Raw genomic sequence first — 19,647 nt, 5'->3', positions numbered from 1 at the left:
AAATTGATAAAAATAGACAGAAATGACTAATTTGACACACCAGTCCTACCTGTCTTAGTTTTTCCTCAGAGTCACCAAGCTGTGGAAGCAAGCCCATTGGTCCCTCTAAACAAGCCCCACCTACTGTTGCCATGTTATTGGCTGATGTTTTGTCCATCTGTGCGGGCCCAGTGGTGGGTCTTCCCAAAGTTTGACTGACCGGGCCGGGGAAGCCAGTATCTTCTGACATCCCAGGGTGCTTTGGGGTCTGGCTACTACCAGGAGTCCTGGGAAAGGAGTCCTGCTGCTGTTGTTGCCTCCCTGGAGACTGCAAGGAGGAATAACGCAAAGGAGATGACTACATGAAGTGGACAGTTAACATGGTACTGACAAGTAAAAAGAGATTGTGTTACCTGTTTGTGGGTTGGTGTGAGAGTCACAGTCTCTCCACCAAGTCCTGAACCCAGGGGAGATCTCACAAGCTGAGGAGTAAAGCTCTCCACTTGAGCTTGGCTGAAGGCTTCAGAGGTCTTCTGGGGGCGAGGTGTGGAGGGTTGCTGGGCGTAGGGGTCCGGTGATGGACGCGGGGTACCAGGTGGTTTAGCATGGGGATCGGTGGTTAACGTGCTGCCTGGTGATCGAGGGAAGCGCTCAGGAACAAAGGGATGGGGTGTGGCTGGGTTTGAGTATGGGTCCAATGTTGTGTGTGAAGGGGAGGGTCGGCGGCTGTTTGCCAACTGGTTGAACTGATCTATTCGAAGTCCAGGAGTTGCGTTGAGGTATGTGTTGTCTGAATGTGGCCGGGGAGTGCCAGGGGTTTGAGGATTACTGTAGGGGTCAGGAGAGGGACGGGGTGTCAAAGCTGGCTGTTTGACAAAGTGGTCTGCCATCTGCTGGCTATAGTCAATTCTGGGGGTCCCTGGCGTGTGGGCATAAGGGCTGCGATGAGGGGAGCCCAGCCCAGAGAGCTGGCTGGAACTAAAAGTGGAGTCCTGACTCTGAGGGGGGATGAGGCCAAGGTCTGTGGGTCTGGATGGGTCTCTTCTTGCTCCAGCTGGCGCACCACTAAACAACTCCTGTTGCAGCTGGTTTTGAGGTGGCATGGGGGCTTTAAACACGCCCCCTTGGACCGGAGACCTCTGGTACACCTGAGAGCCAGATGGGGGACTCTTCAATGCCGCTTTGCTGTGCTGCAGGCCTGAAGGTAGAAAGAAGGATAATTTCAGTAGGAGGCTATCGGAGGAAGAAGTCATTAAGGGGAAGGAGACCAGTTACCTGGTTGGAGTCCGAGGGTCCGAGAAGCGTCAGAGGCTTTCGAATCAGGTGAGGGTGCAGGGGAACCCAGTGCATCGTGTGCAGGAGATATGTTGAGTGGGGTGCAATGCTGAATGGAGGCAGGCCGAGAAGTCCCTGCTGGTTTACTGTAGGGATCCCAGGGGGACGTGGGGCTGGATGAAGGCGGGGAGAACATCTGGGGAGAGGATGGGGGCTGGTGAAGGGGTGACAAGGAGTGCGGGGAGTGAGGAAGTGAGGAGTAGCCAGAAGAGGGTGGGACTTGTGGTCTGAGAAAAACATTGTCGGCCAGTACGGAGCCCTGTAGGATGTTCTGTCTGGCCTGGGCATCCGTGGAGGGAAGTAGCTGGAGAGGCATCACATCGCTCCCGGTGACAGGCTGCTCATTGGCCGAGAGGTGATGCTGTCGCTGCTGCAGCAGCTGTTCGTTCTTCACTTGCTCCAGCTTCTGACTGGCTTCGATCTTGGCCAGCTGTTTGCTCTTCTGACGCAAATGCTGAGGATAAAAAAGGACAGAGATGCAGGGGTGGGGGGTAGGGGTTAGGGGGTCAAGTCAGACTGCTGGATGGTCGACACAAAGAACATGACAGCTAGTATTCCTGGCGGTCAAAAGTGAGGTACTGGCTCCGGGGTTGGGGGGCAGCTGTGACTCAATGGTTGAGAATTGGGCCTATGACCAAAGGGTCCCAGCTTCCCCCCTTAAGTCTCTCGACTGCTCCCCACTGCTCCAGTCTGTCATTAATTGTGTGTGCTTGATGTGTTCACGACTGTGATGGTTGACCGCGAATGGTATGACCATGACATCATTCAGGCAGGACGTGAAGCTGAAGACAATTCTGACAGGTGATCCTGCTCTCAGGTGACAAATGTTACACAAAACCTTTTTTTATTTTTTTTTATTTGTCTGGATAGCCAATGTCGTCATCATCTGAAATGCAAAAAACTAGAAGGCTCTTGGATCATGTTGTAAACAGAGCATCAGTCTAAGAGCAGGAGGACTGGCCATGAAGGGTCCAGAGCAAGGCTTGAATCAGAACACAGTGCCACAAAGACGACAAGCCTTCAATAGGTTTGGCTTCTTTAGTCGTGACTTTATCAGTTTTTTGCTCAAATGTAAGAAGGTGCTTAGACCAAGAAAGGATGACCGTCACCTGCATCCATGAATCTGAAATCCTTACTATGAACAATTCACAGCTGTTTGCCACCAGGAGGAAGAAGGAAGATGCTGTAATGATGACATAACATCCGAAGCATGCTTCAGTCGATTAGTTGGGAATTTAACTGGCAACCGTGTTATTATTGCACAGTCGCAATGTAGTGTGCTGGTAGAGAGAGAGTTTAAGCTACATGAAGGAGGGGACTAAAAAGGGTGAGGAATGGCAGATGTGCATTAATCAGCTGTGGTCATTTATCAGGTAGGATGTGATTAATTGAACTCATCCAGCTGTTAACCTCCAGGTAAACGGCTGATGCATTCTGGCCAGGCCCAGGCCCACACCCAGGACAGGAAGAGGATTTCAGGGGATCATGGATGCAGGAAGTCCGATACAGGTTCGCCTTTGAGAGCTTACCAGAGCCTCTTTGCCACCTCCTGCTAGAGATGCCTGGAAGGGACAATCTTTATCTGTTGGTGATTTTAGGGCTTTGCTTTGGGGGAGATTTTCCTGCCTCTTCTTACCGGCTCGCCATCTGTCTTTTACCTCTCCCTTTTCAATGACACATCAGAGACATTAGTAGAGTAGGAGGGAGCCACGCTCAGCACCATCTGCACTCTTCATCAAGCACACAATGATCATCATCCAGCCAAACTATGTGCCCCCTGACATGCAGCCCGATGTTACCATGGAAACCAACACCATCGTGTCACAGTGACCGCACAGTAGATTGCTTTGACTTTAGACTGCAGGTTTGTGACACTGATCTAGTGTGGGTTTCCCTGCTCTGGACCAAAGAGCAACAAACATGTCCTAACATGGCTCACCTGTCTTAGCTTCCACTCCTGCTCCTGCTCAGACTCTCTAGGCCTTAGCGGGTCCTTCAGCGCCAAATCCGACTCCATGGACATTGCATCATAGGGCACAGACAATGGCGGTTGCAAGGGTTGTTGCTGCTGCTGCCTTTTGAGTGGCTCATTGGACATGTGGACTTTGCTGATGCGCTGCGCTGCACGGTTGTCCCTTGCACGTTGCTGGAAGACAAGACTGCGGAGTGAGGGACTTGACATGACAATGGTCAGTGGTGGTGATAATTCAGACATGTTTGTTGACACATTTGGTGATTGATGGTCTGCACTCACTACAAAAGGTGCTCTGTCCTGAGAGCTCGCTTTTCTCCACAGTTTGGCGATCTGCTTCACTCTTGTGGACCACTCTGTCACACACAAACACACAGGGTTTACACCACAACAATGACATGTCTCTCTTCAGTTGACTTATTTTAGTGTGTGCACATGTACCAGGATACTGCTCCTTCAGCTGGGGGAAGTTGGTGTTGCAGTAGAGCACGGGGGCAACAGTAGCCTGCTCGCCCAGAGCCTCCTCCTTTTCCCACTTCAACATGCTCCTCTGTGCCGTAGACAAGGCGTCCTGCTCGCCCTCTCCCCCAGCCTGATTAGCTGAAGGCAGGCAAGGGGCGGAGCCGGGGAAGGATCCCTCTGGAGGACAAATTCGGTGACTCGCCGTGCCAGGAGTGCCGCTCGGCATCATGGGAGGGTTGACCAAGTGAGGGGCTCGTCCTGTGAGGCCATTCATCAGAGGAAGACGAGGAAACACGGCTGCTGAGACAATCCACACAGTGAACACCATGAAGAAAAGCCTTCATCATTGTGTGTGTGTGTGTGTGTGTGTGTGTGTGTGTGTGTGTGTGTGTGTGTGTGTGTGTGCGAGCGCATACCTGTGTGTGTTTTGCTTCCTGCAGCAGTGTGGTGGTGATGTTTCTCGCTGTTGTCCGGGCTGAGGACAGCAGTGAAAAGGTCTTCCACATCTTTGCCCTCAAGCTCTGAAGACAATGAAGACATGTAAATGTGGCTGCCAACACCAGGTGTGTGGCGCTATTATGTAGCAGGTGAGATGAGGGTGAGGGTTCAGGGGTCCTACCTGGAATATTGTACAGTTTGCTGAGGAGGGCACCTGGAAGAAAAATAGATGCTTAATAGAAGATTCCACATGCCACAAACAGCACTGTTATTCATCATCTACTCACCGTCTGTCACCATCTTGTCAAGCTCAGGGTTTAAGATGGCGTCCAGAGGCTCTTCCTGCAATGATCTATGACTGTGTCCTCCACTTCCGGTCAGCAAGGGGTCTTCCGCCATGGACCCGATGTCTAGGCCCGCTGAGAAACCAACGTAAAGACTTGGTAAGTAAAAGGTAGGAAGCAGCATGAGGAAGACTAAGGAGATGAAGAGGGAAATAAATGTAAATCTGAGATGGGACCAGTTAGATCCCAAGAAGAGGAACCGTTCAGTCAGCTAGCGAGCCAAGCCAAAGGAAAGGAAACAGCGAAAGTGGTCCTATCCAAAATAATTATCTAACAACCAGGAACTCCCCCGCTAACAACTACATCGCAACAGGAAGAGGAGGAGCAAAAGGGGGAAGAAACGCTAGCTTCCTGTGGACTCTTACCAAATGGAGAGGGGGAGCGCTCCACCTGGAACTGGCCTACAAAACAGACACACAGTTATCCACCAAGCCAACCAATCGCGATGAAGATTGTTGGTCAGCCAATCAGTGTGCAGAAACAAAAACGTGCGAAAGACAAAACATAGCAGAGCTAAAAAGGAAGTCCGGTAAACACCCACGAAAGAAGGGAAAACTGTTAGCTTAGCATGTAGTTTATCAACAAGGTCATTTCTTAAGTGCTCGACGTACAAACCATTCCAAAAGTGCGCGAAAGGGAGTGTTTATGTGCTTAATAAAGGAGTGAATAGAAAGAGACAAAATCGAGTGGTAGACGGTGTGATGGACAGTGGTTGTGACCCTGCCCCTTCACCAATGGTACCTGTGTGTCCGGTGGCCAGAATTTGAGGATGAGTGTTGAGAACGTCAGACAGATCCACGAGCGCATCGTCCGACATGGCTGGTTGGCGACACACATGTGTATCACAATGTTGTCATGGCCATGTTACACACATTCACACAAGTCACAGTAAGGCTCGCAACTTAGTCATGGTGATGGTCACAAAATGTCGACAAAAATTAAAGGTGACATGATGTAAGGTTAATGAATGTCAGAAATTAACTCACGCAGTCTTTCTTGCTTTCGGATCACCATCTTGTCTGAGGGGGCAGGGCCTTTCAGATCGACTGCTGCTGACTGACTGGCTCTCGCTACTTCTGATACCATCCTCTGGTCCAACTGGCGAATGCGTTCCAGAAGATCCCGACCAAAGAAAGCATCCTTAAAGGGGACAGATGAAAGCCAATCAGAAAACAGTGACTGATCGTGTGTGTGCGTGTCTCTGTGTGTGTGTGTGAGTGCGTGCGTATAAATGTGTGTTACCTGTAGATAGGAAGGAAAAGCCTCCTCCAGCTTGGTCTTTTTCTTTCTATATCTCTTCTTCACCTTGTCAAGGGTCTGGTCAGCTACATCTGTGATGATGTGTTCTTGGTTAAAGCAACATTTTAATAACAAGTGACATTAACAGGTCTCACCTTCGTCTCCATGCAACATATCAGTTGAATCGTTCCTGCACAGTTTGAATCCGCTTGACCCCGCCTTCCCGCCTCGCTGGCGCACCATGAAGCCTCCAATACCTGCAAGATGGATGATGATGATGATTAAGACTGTATTACAGCTACAGGTGTCTTCCTTACCTGGTCTATAGGGCTTCCTCTTCCTCTTTGTGCTGCCATCTGCCATATGGAGCTCCTTGCTGACATCATCATAGGGGGCGTGGTCTCTCTCAGGACTGGAGTCCGACTTGAGGTCACACTCCAGGTGCACTGCAGAGAGAGACGCTGGTTCAAAAAAAGTGTGTATGTCCTCATGTGTGTGTGTGCAGGTGTAAGTGACCCCTCACCTCTGTGATGGTGGTCTTGTTCGCCAGTGTGAGGGTCAGGTGGGGTCTGCAGGACGGACACGCTGTTCTGGTTTATGATCCTCAACTTTAGTTTGGGTTTGCACCTGACAGGAGACAGGAAGCAGATGAGCAACACTTTCTCAGATGACCCTTGAGTCGTGTCACATCAAACTCACCTGCGATACCTGCGCGCTGAGGTCAAAGGTTCAACCAGGGACTGCAGGTGAGAGAGGCCCGACTCTGTCAGACAAACTCCATCCTGAGTGTATGTCTTTGTGTCTGCACACCCATACAAACACACACAGTGAAAATGACATCCATTGTTGCCAAAAAAAGTGAAAACAAACCTGCTTCACGGCTCCTGGAGATGATCTGAGACATGTAAGAGGAGTCCAAACTGTCCGACCTCCCTGCAACCGGTACATGATACAGCCATTAGAAGACGCCAATTAAGAGTTTTAGTGTGTGTGTGCGTGCGAGTTTTACCAAATGAGATGCGACTGTGTGTTCTACACAGCGAACAGTTGAAGCCCTCGTCAGCTGCCATCTCTACCTCGTCTTCGGACGTCAGACCCTCACAACTGGCATGCACCCACCTACACACACAAATATAAATGTAATGTACAAAATGAGGAAACTCCCATAAGGATGACTCTGCTTTGATGCAAATGTACATGCAAAACGGATTTAAATTGCCAAAACACCCTAAAGTTTCAGTGGGTGTTTGGTAGAAATTTAAAGTCAATCAACCTTAAATAAAAGGGGTATTCAGAAATTTCTGTTTCAAACCTGTCACACTGCTGACACTGTAGAATGAGGTCATCCTGTGTATAAAGCCTCTGACAGAGAGGGCAGCAGGTCAGACTGGCACATGGAGCGCAGCGGCTGTAGTTACTCTGCCAATCACAGTGCAGCCCGGGGGAGGCGGAGCCACACTGGACGCACCACACACACCTGGAGAGGAAATAGGACAGGCTCTTAGAGATTACACTCATAAAACACAGAGTGGTGATTGACAAGAGCACCCACCACTTGCACTTCCAGGCTCCCTTAGGCACCATGTGGAGGGGCGGGTCCAGGCAGTACGTATGGTAGCTGATGTCGCAGTCGTCGCAGAGCAACAGACGCCCGGGGTCACTTGCCTCGCCGCATGCCTCACATACGGTACATTCCAGACAGCGCCACCCTTTGGTCAGGATGACTCGCGTAATCTGCAGAAACGGGATGTGTCCGATTATTTAGACCACGATGACATTTCAACATTAATCCTGCACAATGATTGACAGCTACCTTCACATTGACGCAGTAGGGGTGGTAACACTGTCCGCACTGAGAACACGCCAACAGTCGACCTTCCGCTCCTTGACCGAAGCTGCCGCACACCACACACATGTCCTACACAACAACAAAAAACATGTCAGCTTATTTTTAAGACATTTTTATTCAAAAACGTTTAGACTTAAGTCAGCACCTGTCTGAGGGTGAACAGGTCAGAGGTGGAGAACATCACCACCGTGTTGTGCATGGAGTTCTCCTCCTCTTCCTTAGGCGGGATCGACTCCACAAAACCGTACTGTCAACCAGAACACTCACTGGTCAGCGGTTACCACGGTGAGGTGTGTTTGCATATGTGTGTGTTCGCTCTCACTGCAGGTGACACAGACAAAAAGTCCTGTGTCTTAATTCTGCTCCTTCCTCTTCCTCCTCTTCCGCCTCCTACACCTCCTCCTCTGGCCCTCCTTCTACCAGGAAACCCCGAACCACGACCCTGAGAAGCCGCAGGGCAAGGAAGAAGCCGAAGAGCAAGGAAGACATGAGGTTAGAACTTGACATTCTTCACATCATCTACAATCAATCTAAAAGGATACTGAATCAATAGACATCAATAGTGACAGTGTGCTTGTTTTGCTTCAGTCACAGGCCAGACGGGCGGGTTTTGCAAGTGGTGGTTAGTTATAGCCACAGAAATCAATCATGGTTAGGGTGCGCTTCTTTACCACTCTCATGCTCCAGAGCGGGGAGTCCGGTGGACGATATTTAGGGCTGTCCCTCCCACCCTCCCCAGTAGAGTCCTGGGAGGAAGAGGGGGGGCTGACTGCCCTGACATTACTCCACCACGAACCCTGAGGTAGGGAGGAGGAGGAGGACGGGTGAAGGACACCACAGAAAAGGAGAAGAAAAAAAGTGAGGAAAATGGAGTAATAAAAGGAAGTGGAGATGGAGGGGGGGACAAAATGCAGTAGCATAAATGCAACGGCCACTAAAAGAAATAAAGCCTCCAATAAAAACAAAACATACTTATAAAGCAACAGGATGCTGTTACTGTGACTACAGCATGCAGCCATTCACAGACCATTAGTAGTAAACACTCTATACTGAAAAACTGGTACAGTGTCAGTAAATGACACGCGAAGAGAACTGACAGTCAAGAAGCGTCAAAGGTCACATACCTGCCTGACCCTGGCCCTGCCAGGGGAGAACTTTCTTTTGGTGATGGCTGGCTTTCCCATACCAATTTTAGGAGTGAGCGGTATCACAGTGGAGGGCGGAATCTGGAAATGAGTGAGGAGAAGTTAATGAGGAGGATAAAAAGAGAAGCAGTCAGTTGGCAACATCTGCATCAATTTTACCTGGGAGAGGGGAGGAGACTCCCTGAATGGAGGGCTGAACCTGAGAGGAGGGGAAGGTGGGGAAAGTGGCGGCGGTGTGATGGTCTCTCTGGCAGGGGAGGTTTCAGGTGACGCCTCGGTGGAAAAAGGAGACTGCCGAAGTCGTAAGGAGAGGTCGTCTAATGGTGCGAAAGAGGAGCATAAAGGAGGCCTGAGGCTCCGCCCTTTCCCCCGGGTGGGGATGGGAGGGGGACTTAAGGAGGACAGGTGTAGAAAGGAGGCGGGAGGAGACTCCGTGGTCATCAACTTCATCACCTCCACATCTAAAGAGGGATCCAGCTCCAGCACAGGACTCAGTGGCTCCTCCTCCACATAGGATTGGTCTTTGGGGTCAGCACTCTCTTGGTTCTCCCTATCATTGCTCTCCCCTATATCCTCCTGCCGAGAAACTTCATCAGAGACGGTGGCTGTTACTGTTGGTGTTTTTGGCTGCTCCTCCACCCATTCTGAAGACTCTGTTTTAGTGGGATTGGACTGGTCATCATCCCGGGCCCACGACATAGGACATGAGTCCTCTTGTCCCGATTCCCTGTGATCCTTTAGAGAGGGGGAAGCTTCAACTGTCACGCTGAGTGTGAGGGAGGTGTCTGGGGAGCCTGCTTTTTTTGGAGACTGTGGTGATGGGACAGGAGGGGGATCCAAAGAGGCTGCAGCAGGGGGATGAGGAGAGAGCTGAACTCCTAAAAAGACAAAGAGACAACATGGTCACTACTGCAATCATCACCACCCTCCTAGTGGAGAACATCTGAGCTCACAGACAATCTGATTTGTACCTGACAAGTTAAGATTGGAACCGCTGAGGCCTTCTTGCTCCTGGACCTGCTCCTGATGGCCCTCTTCCTGGTCCTGCACTGCTAGCGTATGCTCCTGCGAGCTCCCTTGCTCCTTGTCATTTGTCATGGCGACCACTGTTGGAACCAAAATATTGTATAATTATAGTAGGTTATGGAGGCAATTTACAAACTATTATCTCATACTTACGAGATGTCGACTCTTTCTCAGCCAGAATGGCGCAACCAGGACTCGTTGGAGATGAGCTGATTCCTGACTCAACACTGATATCAAAACTTGCACCTGTTCCGGCCTCTGAACTCTCAGGGGTGGTAAGACCCGGACTTAGTGAGATTTTTCTATTACCAAATTGAAATGGGGAACTTTGGCTACAGTGTTCCGTGCTATCCCGTGGAACACATGTGGGTGATGTCTGAGGAAACTTGTGGGAGGAGGCCGACAAACTGGAACTATCAAGTGATTTTTTTGTACATTTAGCCTGAGGTGTGTCAGTGGGTTCCTGAGTGGGATTGCCAACTATTCTTTGACTCAAGTGGCTTAGAGGCTTAGTATCTGCAGTTGAACCTAAATGGGTACCCAGCTGAAATGAATTGCAAATGACCGAGATCTGGACTTGGGAACTTTCTGCATTGTCCCTTTTGGGGCTTGAACTTGACATAGCAAGTCTCTGGTGAGCTTGAGCAGGGCCTGAGCTAGAATCTGCGGGGCTACAAGGAAGTGTTTCAACACTCTGTGTTGAGCTAATATGTGCTAAAACAGATGGGGTCATGCAAGTTACTGAGGAAATTTGGTTGCTCGAGTAGATACTACTTTCGAAGTTGCTCAGATCTTTGCAAACAGAAATGTTAGCGGGACAAACAATCGGTCTACAGTGTGTAGGACTAGCTGGAGGGGATATTGAATCTACAGATGTAGTCTCTGTGGGACTGTGGAATATTTGGACCTGTGAAGGACTAGACTGGAGTGACTGTGGGAGCTGAGGAGGCTCTGGACTAACATTAACCAAGTTCTGATGATGAGGAGTTCCGAGAGAGAAAGGGTTCATTTCTGTTGTTGTATCTTCATTTTCAGATGATGTAGTGTCTCCATGACTAGGAAGTATTAATAAGGTGCTAGTTGGTTCCCTTGAAGAGCTTATTGGTGCTGGGGGGCCGGCTGCTGGCTGAAAAGAGCTGTCCATCACAGGGCTAGCTGGTAAAGGCAGGCCAACGGTAATGTCTGATACCTTTGGCATTGAGTCAGAGGAGGCCTGAAGAAGTGAGCGGGCAGGACTAGCAGGCATTTCACTGGCATGTGAAGGGCTAGCACCATCTTTGACAGGTTGGATATCTGTTGGGCTCGCCATCTGTTCAACAGATTTCTCAGCACAAGAAGACATGCAAGCGAGGCTACTGTGTTCCATTTGGTGAACAAGGCTTTCTGGTGCTGGCGATGGTGGAGCATGAAAGGGAAGATGATTTGAAGGTTCAACTGTTAGAGTCGTTGTGCACATGACCGTGGTCGGGCTATAAAAAACAGATTCAAGTGTTTGACCGTTGAGGTTAGGACTCAGCGGAATGGCTTGAGGTCTAACCCCGGTGTGGAGACTGCTTTGGGAATACTCCGTTGGTGTAGCAGACTGACAAGCAAGCACATTAACCTGCAAAGGCCGACTACGGAGCATAGAGGCGATCTGTACTGGACTAGCGGGCTGTGACAGACTGCACTTGGTGGCGCTAACGGGGGTTCTTGATGGGCTACATGGTGCTGAAATGGGTCTACATGCAGTTTTCCTCCTGCCTGGGAAGGTAGTTTTTAAAGAGACTGGCGGAAAGTCCTGGTCCAGTGTTGAACTGATCTGTGCAGCCCACACAGGCAAATGAGAAGAAGGGCTTGGTACCAGGCTCTCCTGATCCAGTGTTGTTTCAACATCAAGTGATGTTCTTATAGGACTATGCGGCACAGGAATGTATGATCCTTGATGGGTTTGGAGCAGCGACTCTTTAATGTTAATGTCAGTAGGACTACATGATCTACTGTTTGGGGAAATGGTCTGAGGCTTTGATTTGTCAGCATCCAATCTGATAGGACTGAGTTCCGACATCGGACTACCATGCAATGGACTCTTTTGAGGAACTCTCGACATTAGCTGTTCTCTTATTGAATCCATGGAAGTCATTTCTCGAGGACTCAGCTGAGCTTGTGGGGAAGTCAAATGGTCAGAAGACAACTGAGAGGGTGTTGAAGGCCTAGAATGATTTTCCTTACATTCTAAAGGACCATGATTGCATTGCGAGTTTTCTTTTACTTGTATTGGATTAGGATACAATGCTACAGGACTCCCCTGTAGTCCTGCAGTCTCGTATATGTGCGGGATGGATTGCAGTGCACCTTTTTGGAGCTCTGCTCTGCAAAGAGATTGAGCATTGATTTGTTGGGTTTCTGGAGATGCAACATTGATTTGTTGGGGTTCTGGAGGTGGAACATTGATTTGTTGGGGTTCTGGAGATGGAACATTGATTTGTTGGGGTTCTGGAGATGGAACATTGATTTGTTGGGGTTCTGGGGCTGGAACATTGATTTGTTGGGGTTCTGGAGGTGGAACATTGATTTGTTGGGGTTCTGGAGATGGAACATTGATTTGTTGGGGTTCTGGAGATGGAACATTGATTTGTTGGGGTTCTGGGGCTGGAACATTGATTTGTTGGGGTTCTGGCATTGGAACATTGATTTGTTGGGGTTCTGGCATTGGAACATTGATTTGTTGGGGTTCTGGCGTTGGAACATTGGTTTGTTGGGGTTCTGGAGCTGGAACATTGATTTGTTGGTGTTCTGGAGCTGGAACATTGATTTGTTGGGGTTCTGGAGCTGTAACATTGATTTGTTGGGGTTCCCTGGTATTGTTTTGAACCTCCGTGAGGCCCAGGTCAAATGAACTGGAATCTGAACTTTGCTGGAGCTCTGTGACCTTAGAAGGTGATAGAGGGTTTTTCTGAAGCTCTGCGACAGTGGATGGAGATGGTACTGGACTTTGTTCGAGCTCTGCAACAGTGGAAGGGGAGGGTATTGGACTTTGTTGGACTGCTATGGCACTAGGAGATGGTACTGGACTTTGTTGGAGCTCTGCGACAGTGGAAGGAGAGGGTACTGAACTTTGTTGGACTGCTGTGGCACTAGGAGATGGAGCTGGACTTTTCTGAAGCTCAACCACGTTACAAAATGATAGAGTGGTTCTCTGACGCTCTGTAACAATAGAAGGAGATAAGAGAGGGCTTTCTTGGACCTCTGTGTGGTTTGATGGAGATGGTACCACAATGTTTTGGTCCTCTGTGAGGATCGATAAAGATGGTACCGGACTTTCCTGGACCTCTGTGGGGTTCAATGAAGATGGTACCGGACTTTCCTGGACCACAGTGGAGTTAGAAAAAGATGGTATTGGACATTCCTCGACCGCTTTGACACTAGGAGATGTGATTCGACTTTGCTGGAGCTTAGAAAGTTTCGATGAACATAGTTGTAGACAATGCTGGAGCTCTGTGACATCCAGAGATGGTGCTGGTCTGAGTTCTTGTTCTGTGGTGTTAGAAGGAGATTGTAGTGGATTTTGGTGAAGCTCTGTGGCATCGTAAGGGGACAGCACTGGACTTTGTTGTAAATCTGCAATTGTAGAAGAACATTGGACTGCATTGTGGTGGTACTCTGTAACGTCAAAAGGAGATGGTACTGGACTTTGTCTTTGCTCTGTGGGGTTCGGTAAATATGGTATTGGACTTTCCTGAAGCTCTGTGTTTTTTGATGAAAATGGTATTGGATTTTCTTGAGACTCTGTGCTCTTCGGAGATGCTACTTGACTTTGTTGGAATTCTGCAACAATAGTAGGAGATGGTACTAGACTTTTTTTGTTCTCTGCGACAGACGACTGTGTTGGACTTTTCTGGAGCTCTGCGACTGTAGAATGAGTTGGTGCTGGACACTGCTTTTGGTCTGCGACTGTAGCAGGAGATGGTGCCGTACTTAGCTGGAGCTCTGAGACTGTAGAATATAATGGTGCTGGACTTTTCTGGAGCTCTGCGACTGTAGAAGTAGATGGTGCTGGACTTTTCTGGAGCTCTGCGACTGTAGAAGGAGATGGTGCTGGACTTTTCTGGAGCTCTGCAACTATGGAAGGAGATGGTGGTGGACTTTGTTGTAGTTCTGCGACTTTATATGGAGATGGTGCTGGATTTTTCTGGATCTCTGCAACTGTAGAAGGAGATGGTGGTAGACTTTTCTGGAGCTCTGCCACTATGGAAGGAGATGGTGCTGGACTTTGCTGGAGCTCTGCCACTATGGAAGGAGATGGTGCTGGACTTTTCTGGAGCTCTGTGACTGTAATAGGAGATGGTGGTGGACTTTGCTGGAGCTCTGCGACTGTAGAAGAAGATGGTGCTGGACTTTTCTGGAGCTCTGCCTCTATGGAAGGAGATGGTGCTGGACTTTTCTGGAGCTCTGCCACTATGGAAGGAGATGGTGCTGGAATTTTCTGGATCTCTGTGACTGTAATAGGAGATGGTGGTGGACTTTGCTGGAGCTCTGCGACTGTAGAAGAAGATGGTGCTGGACTTTTCTGGAGCTCTGCAACTATGGAAGGAGATGGTGCTGGACTTTGTTGTAGTTCTGCGACTTCATATGGAGATGGTGCTTGATTTTTCTGGAGCTCTGCAACTGTAGAAGGAGATGGAGCTGGACTTTTCTGGAGCTCTGCAACTATGGAAGGAGATGGTGCTGGACTTTGTTGTAGTTCTGCGACTTCATATGGAGATGGTGCTGGATTTTTCTGGAGCTCTGCAACTGTACAAGGAGATGGTGGTGGACTTTTCTGGAGCTCTGTAAATATGGAAGGAGATGGTGCTGGACTTTTCTGCAGTTCTGCGACTGTAGAAGGAAATAATGGTGGACTGCGCTGGAGCTCTGTGACTGTAGAAGGAGATGGTGCTGGACTTTTCTGGAGCTGTGCAACTCTGGAAGGAGATGGTGCTGGACTTTGCTGGAGCTCTGCGACTGTATATGGATATAGTGCTAGATTTTTCTGGAGCTTTGCGACTGTAGAAGGAGATGGTGGTGGACTTTGCTGGAGCTCTGCAACTGTAGAAGGAGATGGTGCTGGACTTTTCAGGAGTTCTGCGACTGTTGAAGGAGATTGTACTGGACTTTTCTGGAGCTCTGCAACTGTTGAAGGAGATTGTGCTGGAGTTTTCTGGAGCTCTGTGACTCTCAAAGGAGATGGTGATGGACTTTTCTGGAGCTCTGCGACTGTAGAATTTGATGGGGCTGGACTTTGCTGGAGCTCTGCAACAATAGGAGATTGTGCTGGACTTTTCTGGAGCTCTGCGACTGTAGAGGGTGATGGTGCTGGACTTTGCTGGAGCTCCGTGACTGTAAAAGGAGATGGTGGTGGACTTTGCTGGAGCTCAGAGGCTGTCAAAATAGATGGCGCTGGACTTTGCTGGAGTTCTGTGTGTTTCGATGAAGATTGTACAGGACTTTCCTGAAGCTTTGTCATCTCAGCAGGCAATAGTACAGGTTGGAAGTTTGTGGGCTCAGATAAAGATTGCCCTTTATTTTCACAGAGTACTGTTGAGTTAAGGGGAGACTTTGAAAGATGTGTCTGGAGTTCCGTGCAGGAACTTTGGTGGAGATTTGTGGGGTTCACGGAAGATGGTTGTGGACTATGATGGAACTCTGTGAGATTTGTAGGAGATGATGGTGGACTTCGTTTCAGCACTGTGGACTCAGTAGAAGATTGTTCTGGACTTTGCTGGAGGTCTGTTAGATCAGATTGTGATAGTTGTGGACTTGGTTTTTGCTCTGTAGGGCTAGCAGGACATGGTACTGGACTTGGATGTTGCTTTATGGGGTTAGCAGGAAATGGTCCCTGACTTCTTTGTAGCTCTGTAGGATTAGAAGGTGATGGTACTGGACTCAGTCTTTGCTCTACAGAGATAGAGGAAGGTACTGGACTTATTTGTTGCTCTATGGGTTTAGGAGATGGTACTTGAATTTGTTGTGGCTCTGTGGGATTAGAAGGTGATGGTACTGGACTCAGTCTTTGCTCTACAGGGTTAGGAGATGGTGCTGAACTATGCTGAAGTTCTGCATGGTTAAAGGGAGAGCTTGGTTTTAGCTCTGTGGGGCCAGAGGGTGACAGTTTGGGGCTTCGGTTCAACTCTGTGATATCAGGTTGTGACTGGATAAGACTTTCATGTGATGGTTCCGTGTTTACGGTTGGGGCGTGGTCCAAACAGACAATCCGGACTGGGCTTTGAGCAGTACTACCATGTACAATGGGTAGAACTTCAGCAGGACTTTGAACTGACGGCGGAGTCACGTAGATGTCCGGCGCCTTTGTGGGACTGAGCTGGAGGTCTAAGGCGGGACTGTGTGGGATTGGTGTGTGCAGCGTTAGCTCCTCTCCCACAGGCTGACAGGTGGAGCAAATGTAACCATCAGACTTTGTTCGGTCCTCTTCTGCCTGGACAATACACTCTTTGTGGACACACCTAGAACACAACACACACACAGTTACACACAAACATACAGCTGCACGTGTTGTCTGCTTGATTATGTACCTATAGCAGCAGACACAGGTGACATAATCCTGTGGCGAGTACAAGTCAGGGGTGTTGCCACAGAGAGCACAAGGCAGAGCTGGGTCACATGACTCGCAAAGGAAGGGGTGATTGGCCCACTGACCAGACGATCTTACACCACAGCGAAGACACACCCTGCAATTCTAGAAGACGAACACAGTATTTGGAGGAAGAACATTTGACTGCTTGATCTACAGTGCGTGTGTTTGTACCTGGCAGGTCCATCCACTGGGACGCGTGTGATCCAGTGGGGGCGTCAGACAGTGTGTATGGTAAGCTTTATCACAACGACCACAGACAAGTAACAAAGACGTGTCCTCTCGCAGCCTGGAGAAAATTGCCTCTGTCAATCTGTTGTAAAACTAATACATAGCAGTGTGTGTGTGTGTGTGTGTGCGCGCATGTGTGTTACCTGCAGCACTGACACACTTGACATGACAAACACTGCCAGCCAGCCCTGATCAGGGAGGATGGAGTCAGAGGCGGGGTTAGGCATCCACCATGGTATTTGTTGCCGCAGCAACAGCACATCAATAGATTGCCGACATCATCGCCGTGCGAACACGACAAGCATGATGGAGACGCTGCAGAAAAAAGACGGACACGCGTGTAGCAGCTCACAGCGAGACACATCGTGCAGGTTTTTGTGTGCGTACCTGCTTGTGCGTGTCTCGTGCACAGTGTGTGTCTCTGCTCCCAGTCCTGATGAGCTCCGGCAGCAGCGGCACATGGGAAGTGGTAGCTCCGCCCACAGCCTGTTTCCCGGCAACGAAGCGACGCGCCAAGCTGATGACAGAACGCGCACGCCTGGGCGGGCGAAGAAAGGGCGGGACTTAGTAAGCCACAGTGAGGTATTGATCACTTTAACAACTGACCTGTGTGCTTCCTGAGTCGATGGCCTTGTCCACGTAGAGCAGCGATTGGCCCTCGCCACAGCACACGCCCTCGGACCAGGCCGCACACTGCAGGTGTGCACAGCACTGACCTGCATGCACACCCACACACACACACACACGCACATCAATTACCTGTCCACAGAAGGTAGGACACAAAGACGAGGGTGATAGCGAGCACCTGTGGGGTCAAACAGTGTTTGGACGTCGACGTCGTTTGGAAGTCCGATGGGTCCGAGCTGCTCCACCAACTGTAAGAAAGACTCGTCCTCTGGAAGACAATCAACAAGCTGACCAATGAGACTAAAGGTCATGTAGACAGTTATTAATTGACTTGAGAATACTCACCACACTGTGATGGACTGCTGCTCCTACACACACAGACACAGACACACACACACACCAAAAGTTGGACTGACTTGAAATTTCTCACACAGTTAAATAATGATGATAAAACTGCATTACATGCTAGCGTGTTTTCCAAAGCATTTACCCAAAATAAAACAGTTAACATCTAGCTTGTTAGCAAACAGGTTCAGGAAGCAAAGTCACTCACGTGGGTGGAGCCTGGTTGCTACGGTAGCAGTGGTCATGACAATCGCTGTCGCGGTCCGAAGATGCTCTGCGGTTGAGGATGTGGAGCGGGATATAGCCGGGCGTGGGTCCGAACACCACCAGCGGGCCTTGGCCCAGAGGCGGCTGGTTGCCGTGGTAACAGAAGGCACACTGCTTCAGACTGAGAGACACGGAGAGAGTGTTAAAGAGCTGGACAGGAAACAGTCTCCATAGTGATAAGTTTCTTGTATACACAATCACCGCTTTTTGGTGTGTCCCAAGCTCGGGGTGGGGGAACCCCCGGAGTCGTCCGACATGGACCGCTGGAACAAGGGAGACAACGAGTCCTCGTCCTCCAGACGGAGACAGGGCGAGGCGGCGGGGCTGGAGCCCAAACTCAGGGTGGGACTTTGCCCAAGTGAGCTAGGCCCGCCCCCCTCAAGCTTTATGGGAACAGGAGCGTGATCCCCCTCCATGTTAGCGAGGCAAGGCCGCTTCTCTTCCACAGCATCGGGACCCGGTTTTGGACTGTGAACAGAGATGTCCAGCGATGGGGGCTGGGGAGTCGGACTGCGTTGAGGTTCTTCCTCCACGCTAGATATTGGGGGCGTTTCCAAGGGTGCAGGGGGGCTCTGATCCTCCTCGTCACTTGGGACTGCGGGGGGCTCGGGGTGGATGGGCGCGGTGTCCGAGTCTGGGTTTGTGCTGGATCTTCTCCTTGAGGCGGAGCGGCGGCGTCCAGGCGCCACTTCCTTGTCCTCTGCGTAGTACAAACATGTTCAGGACTCTTGTGTGTGTCAGCTGACATGTGACTTCATCATCCTCACCGGTCTTCTTGTCAGGAGAGGGCCTCTTTTCCGTCGTCTCCATGCTTTCTTCATCCTCCACCTGGGCTTGGCCTCGATTCCTCCCCCTGCATACACAAGCAAAAAGAGTGTGGGTCAATGGCTCTATCCAGTATTACTAGAGTTATATCATCATAACATATCCCTCCATCATCACACTTACTTCTTCCTCGATTTAGGCGGCGGAGGTGGCGGCGGAGCAGGAGGAGGTGCGGCACGTCCACCTATCCCATCTTTCCGAGGTCGCCCGCGAGGTCGCCGCTCGTTGGCAGCGGCTGCTGCTTCTGCTGCTGCTTTAGCCAGCTGAGCACTGCGCCCGGCCCGGGTGACAGGAGGCGGCGGTCCTCTGTCCCGAGGCTCCGGGGCCTCTGAGGGCATTCTGGAAAAGAAAAAGTGGGGGGTGGGGATGAAGAGTAATAAGATAAGCACATTAAGATCTTGGTTCTTGTGTTGCCTGCTTGATGACATAACTTCCTGGTCATGTTGGCTCTTACAAACACACAACAAGCTAAATAGATTACTATTACGCAAACTCTACTAGTCTTTAGTAGTTTTTTTTTATTTTTTAAATTTAATTTCATTGTGTCTTTTATTTAACCCACACTGTTCTATCTTGTTACTTCATCCTGTAGCTTGTATTGCTTTAATTAAAAGTGTCCCACTGTGTATATATACCCCTAATGTTGACACAGGCTCGTTTATATTTATTAACATTGATATCAAATGTCTGGCAACATGAAAACATTACGCAAAATGTGACTTGTCAGGATATTATATAAATATTAAGAAGATGATACAACAGTAAATAGTACAGGTGAGCAGATGTTAGCGAGCTAATGTGAATTTGGCTGGTTGTGCACATAAAACACTTTAAAATCTGTGTAAAATGGAATACATTTTATCCGGTGTTTTTTTCTTTTCTTCGGGTGACAGTCGGTAAGTGACGTTATGAAGCCCTGTGATGGAACTAAAATGTGTAAACACAAACGTTAG

General features: G+C 49.5%; 1 protein-coding gene across 1 annotated transcript in view; it reads right to left on the bottom strand.

Moving 5' to 3' along the window:
• LOC133630074 (histone-lysine N-methyltransferase 2C-like) overlaps nucleotides 1–19,033 on the bottom strand; it is a 38,653-nt gene extending 19,620 nt beyond the window's left edge. The window contains exons 1-41 of the mRNA XM_062021345.1: nucleotides 18,818–19,033; nucleotides 18,637–18,722; nucleotides 18,071–18,569; nucleotides 17,811–17,990; nucleotides 17,603–17,625; nucleotides 17,436–17,525; nucleotides 17,237–17,346; nucleotides 17,018–17,168; nucleotides 16,774–16,945; nucleotides 16,574–16,688; nucleotides 16,341–16,504; nucleotides 9,943–16,271; nucleotides 9,735–9,869; nucleotides 8,923–9,641; nucleotides 8,743–8,844; nucleotides 8,290–8,415; nucleotides 7,941–8,060; nucleotides 7,764–7,865; nucleotides 7,583–7,687; nucleotides 7,322–7,503; nucleotides 7,082–7,246; nucleotides 6,779–6,888; nucleotides 6,640–6,702; nucleotides 6,469–6,571; nucleotides 6,293–6,396; nucleotides 6,087–6,215; nucleotides 5,925–6,026; nucleotides 5,773–5,861; nucleotides 5,517–5,670; nucleotides 5,272–5,349; nucleotides 4,896–4,931; nucleotides 4,474–4,605; nucleotides 4,368–4,400; nucleotides 4,165–4,269; nucleotides 3,728–4,048; nucleotides 3,569–3,642; nucleotides 3,254–3,460; nucleotides 2,844–2,978; nucleotides 1,255–1,768; nucleotides 393–1,177; nucleotides 50–307 (exon numbers count right to left, since the gene is read on the bottom strand). Coding sequence (XP_061877329.1) covers nucleotides 50–307; nucleotides 393–1,177; nucleotides 1,255–1,768; nucleotides 2,844–2,978; nucleotides 3,254–3,460; nucleotides 3,569–3,642; nucleotides 3,728–4,048; nucleotides 4,165–4,269; nucleotides 4,368–4,400; nucleotides 4,474–4,605; nucleotides 4,896–4,931; nucleotides 5,272–5,349; nucleotides 5,517–5,670; nucleotides 5,773–5,861; nucleotides 5,925–6,026; nucleotides 6,087–6,215; nucleotides 6,293–6,396; nucleotides 6,469–6,571; nucleotides 6,640–6,702; nucleotides 6,779–6,888; nucleotides 7,082–7,246; nucleotides 7,322–7,503; nucleotides 7,583–7,687; nucleotides 7,764–7,865; nucleotides 7,941–8,060; nucleotides 8,290–8,415; nucleotides 8,743–8,844; nucleotides 8,923–9,641; nucleotides 9,735–9,869; nucleotides 9,943–16,271; nucleotides 16,341–16,504; nucleotides 16,574–16,688; nucleotides 16,774–16,945; nucleotides 17,018–17,168; nucleotides 17,237–17,346; nucleotides 17,436–17,525; nucleotides 17,603–17,625; nucleotides 17,811–17,990; nucleotides 18,071–18,569; nucleotides 18,637–18,722; nucleotides 18,818–19,032 — 13,422 coding nt within the window. The 5' untranslated portion in view covers nucleotide 19,033. The remainder of the gene's footprint in view (nucleotides 1–49; nucleotides 308–392; nucleotides 1,178–1,254; nucleotides 1,769–2,843; nucleotides 2,979–3,253; nucleotides 3,461–3,568; nucleotides 3,643–3,727; nucleotides 4,049–4,164; nucleotides 4,270–4,367; nucleotides 4,401–4,473; nucleotides 4,606–4,895; nucleotides 4,932–5,271; nucleotides 5,350–5,516; nucleotides 5,671–5,772; nucleotides 5,862–5,924; nucleotides 6,027–6,086; nucleotides 6,216–6,292; nucleotides 6,397–6,468; nucleotides 6,572–6,639; nucleotides 6,703–6,778; nucleotides 6,889–7,081; nucleotides 7,247–7,321; nucleotides 7,504–7,582; nucleotides 7,688–7,763; nucleotides 7,866–7,940; nucleotides 8,061–8,289; nucleotides 8,416–8,742; nucleotides 8,845–8,922; nucleotides 9,642–9,734; nucleotides 9,870–9,942; nucleotides 16,272–16,340; nucleotides 16,505–16,573; nucleotides 16,689–16,773; nucleotides 16,946–17,017; nucleotides 17,169–17,236; nucleotides 17,347–17,435; nucleotides 17,526–17,602; nucleotides 17,626–17,810; nucleotides 17,991–18,070; nucleotides 18,570–18,636; nucleotides 18,723–18,817) is intronic.
• Between the last annotated feature and the right edge of the window lie 614 nt (nucleotides 19,034–19,647).

This window comes from Entelurus aequoreus, linkage group LG15, assembly GCF_033978785.1.
Source record: "Entelurus aequoreus isolate RoL-2023_Sb linkage group LG15, RoL_Eaeq_v1.1, whole genome shotgun sequence".
In the NCBI taxonomy this organism is placed as follows: domain Eukaryota; kingdom Metazoa; phylum Chordata; class Actinopteri; order Syngnathiformes; family Syngnathidae; genus Entelurus; species Entelurus aequoreus.
Note: the sequence above shows the minus strand (reverse complement) of the source record. Positions and strands in the feature narration are given on the sequence as shown.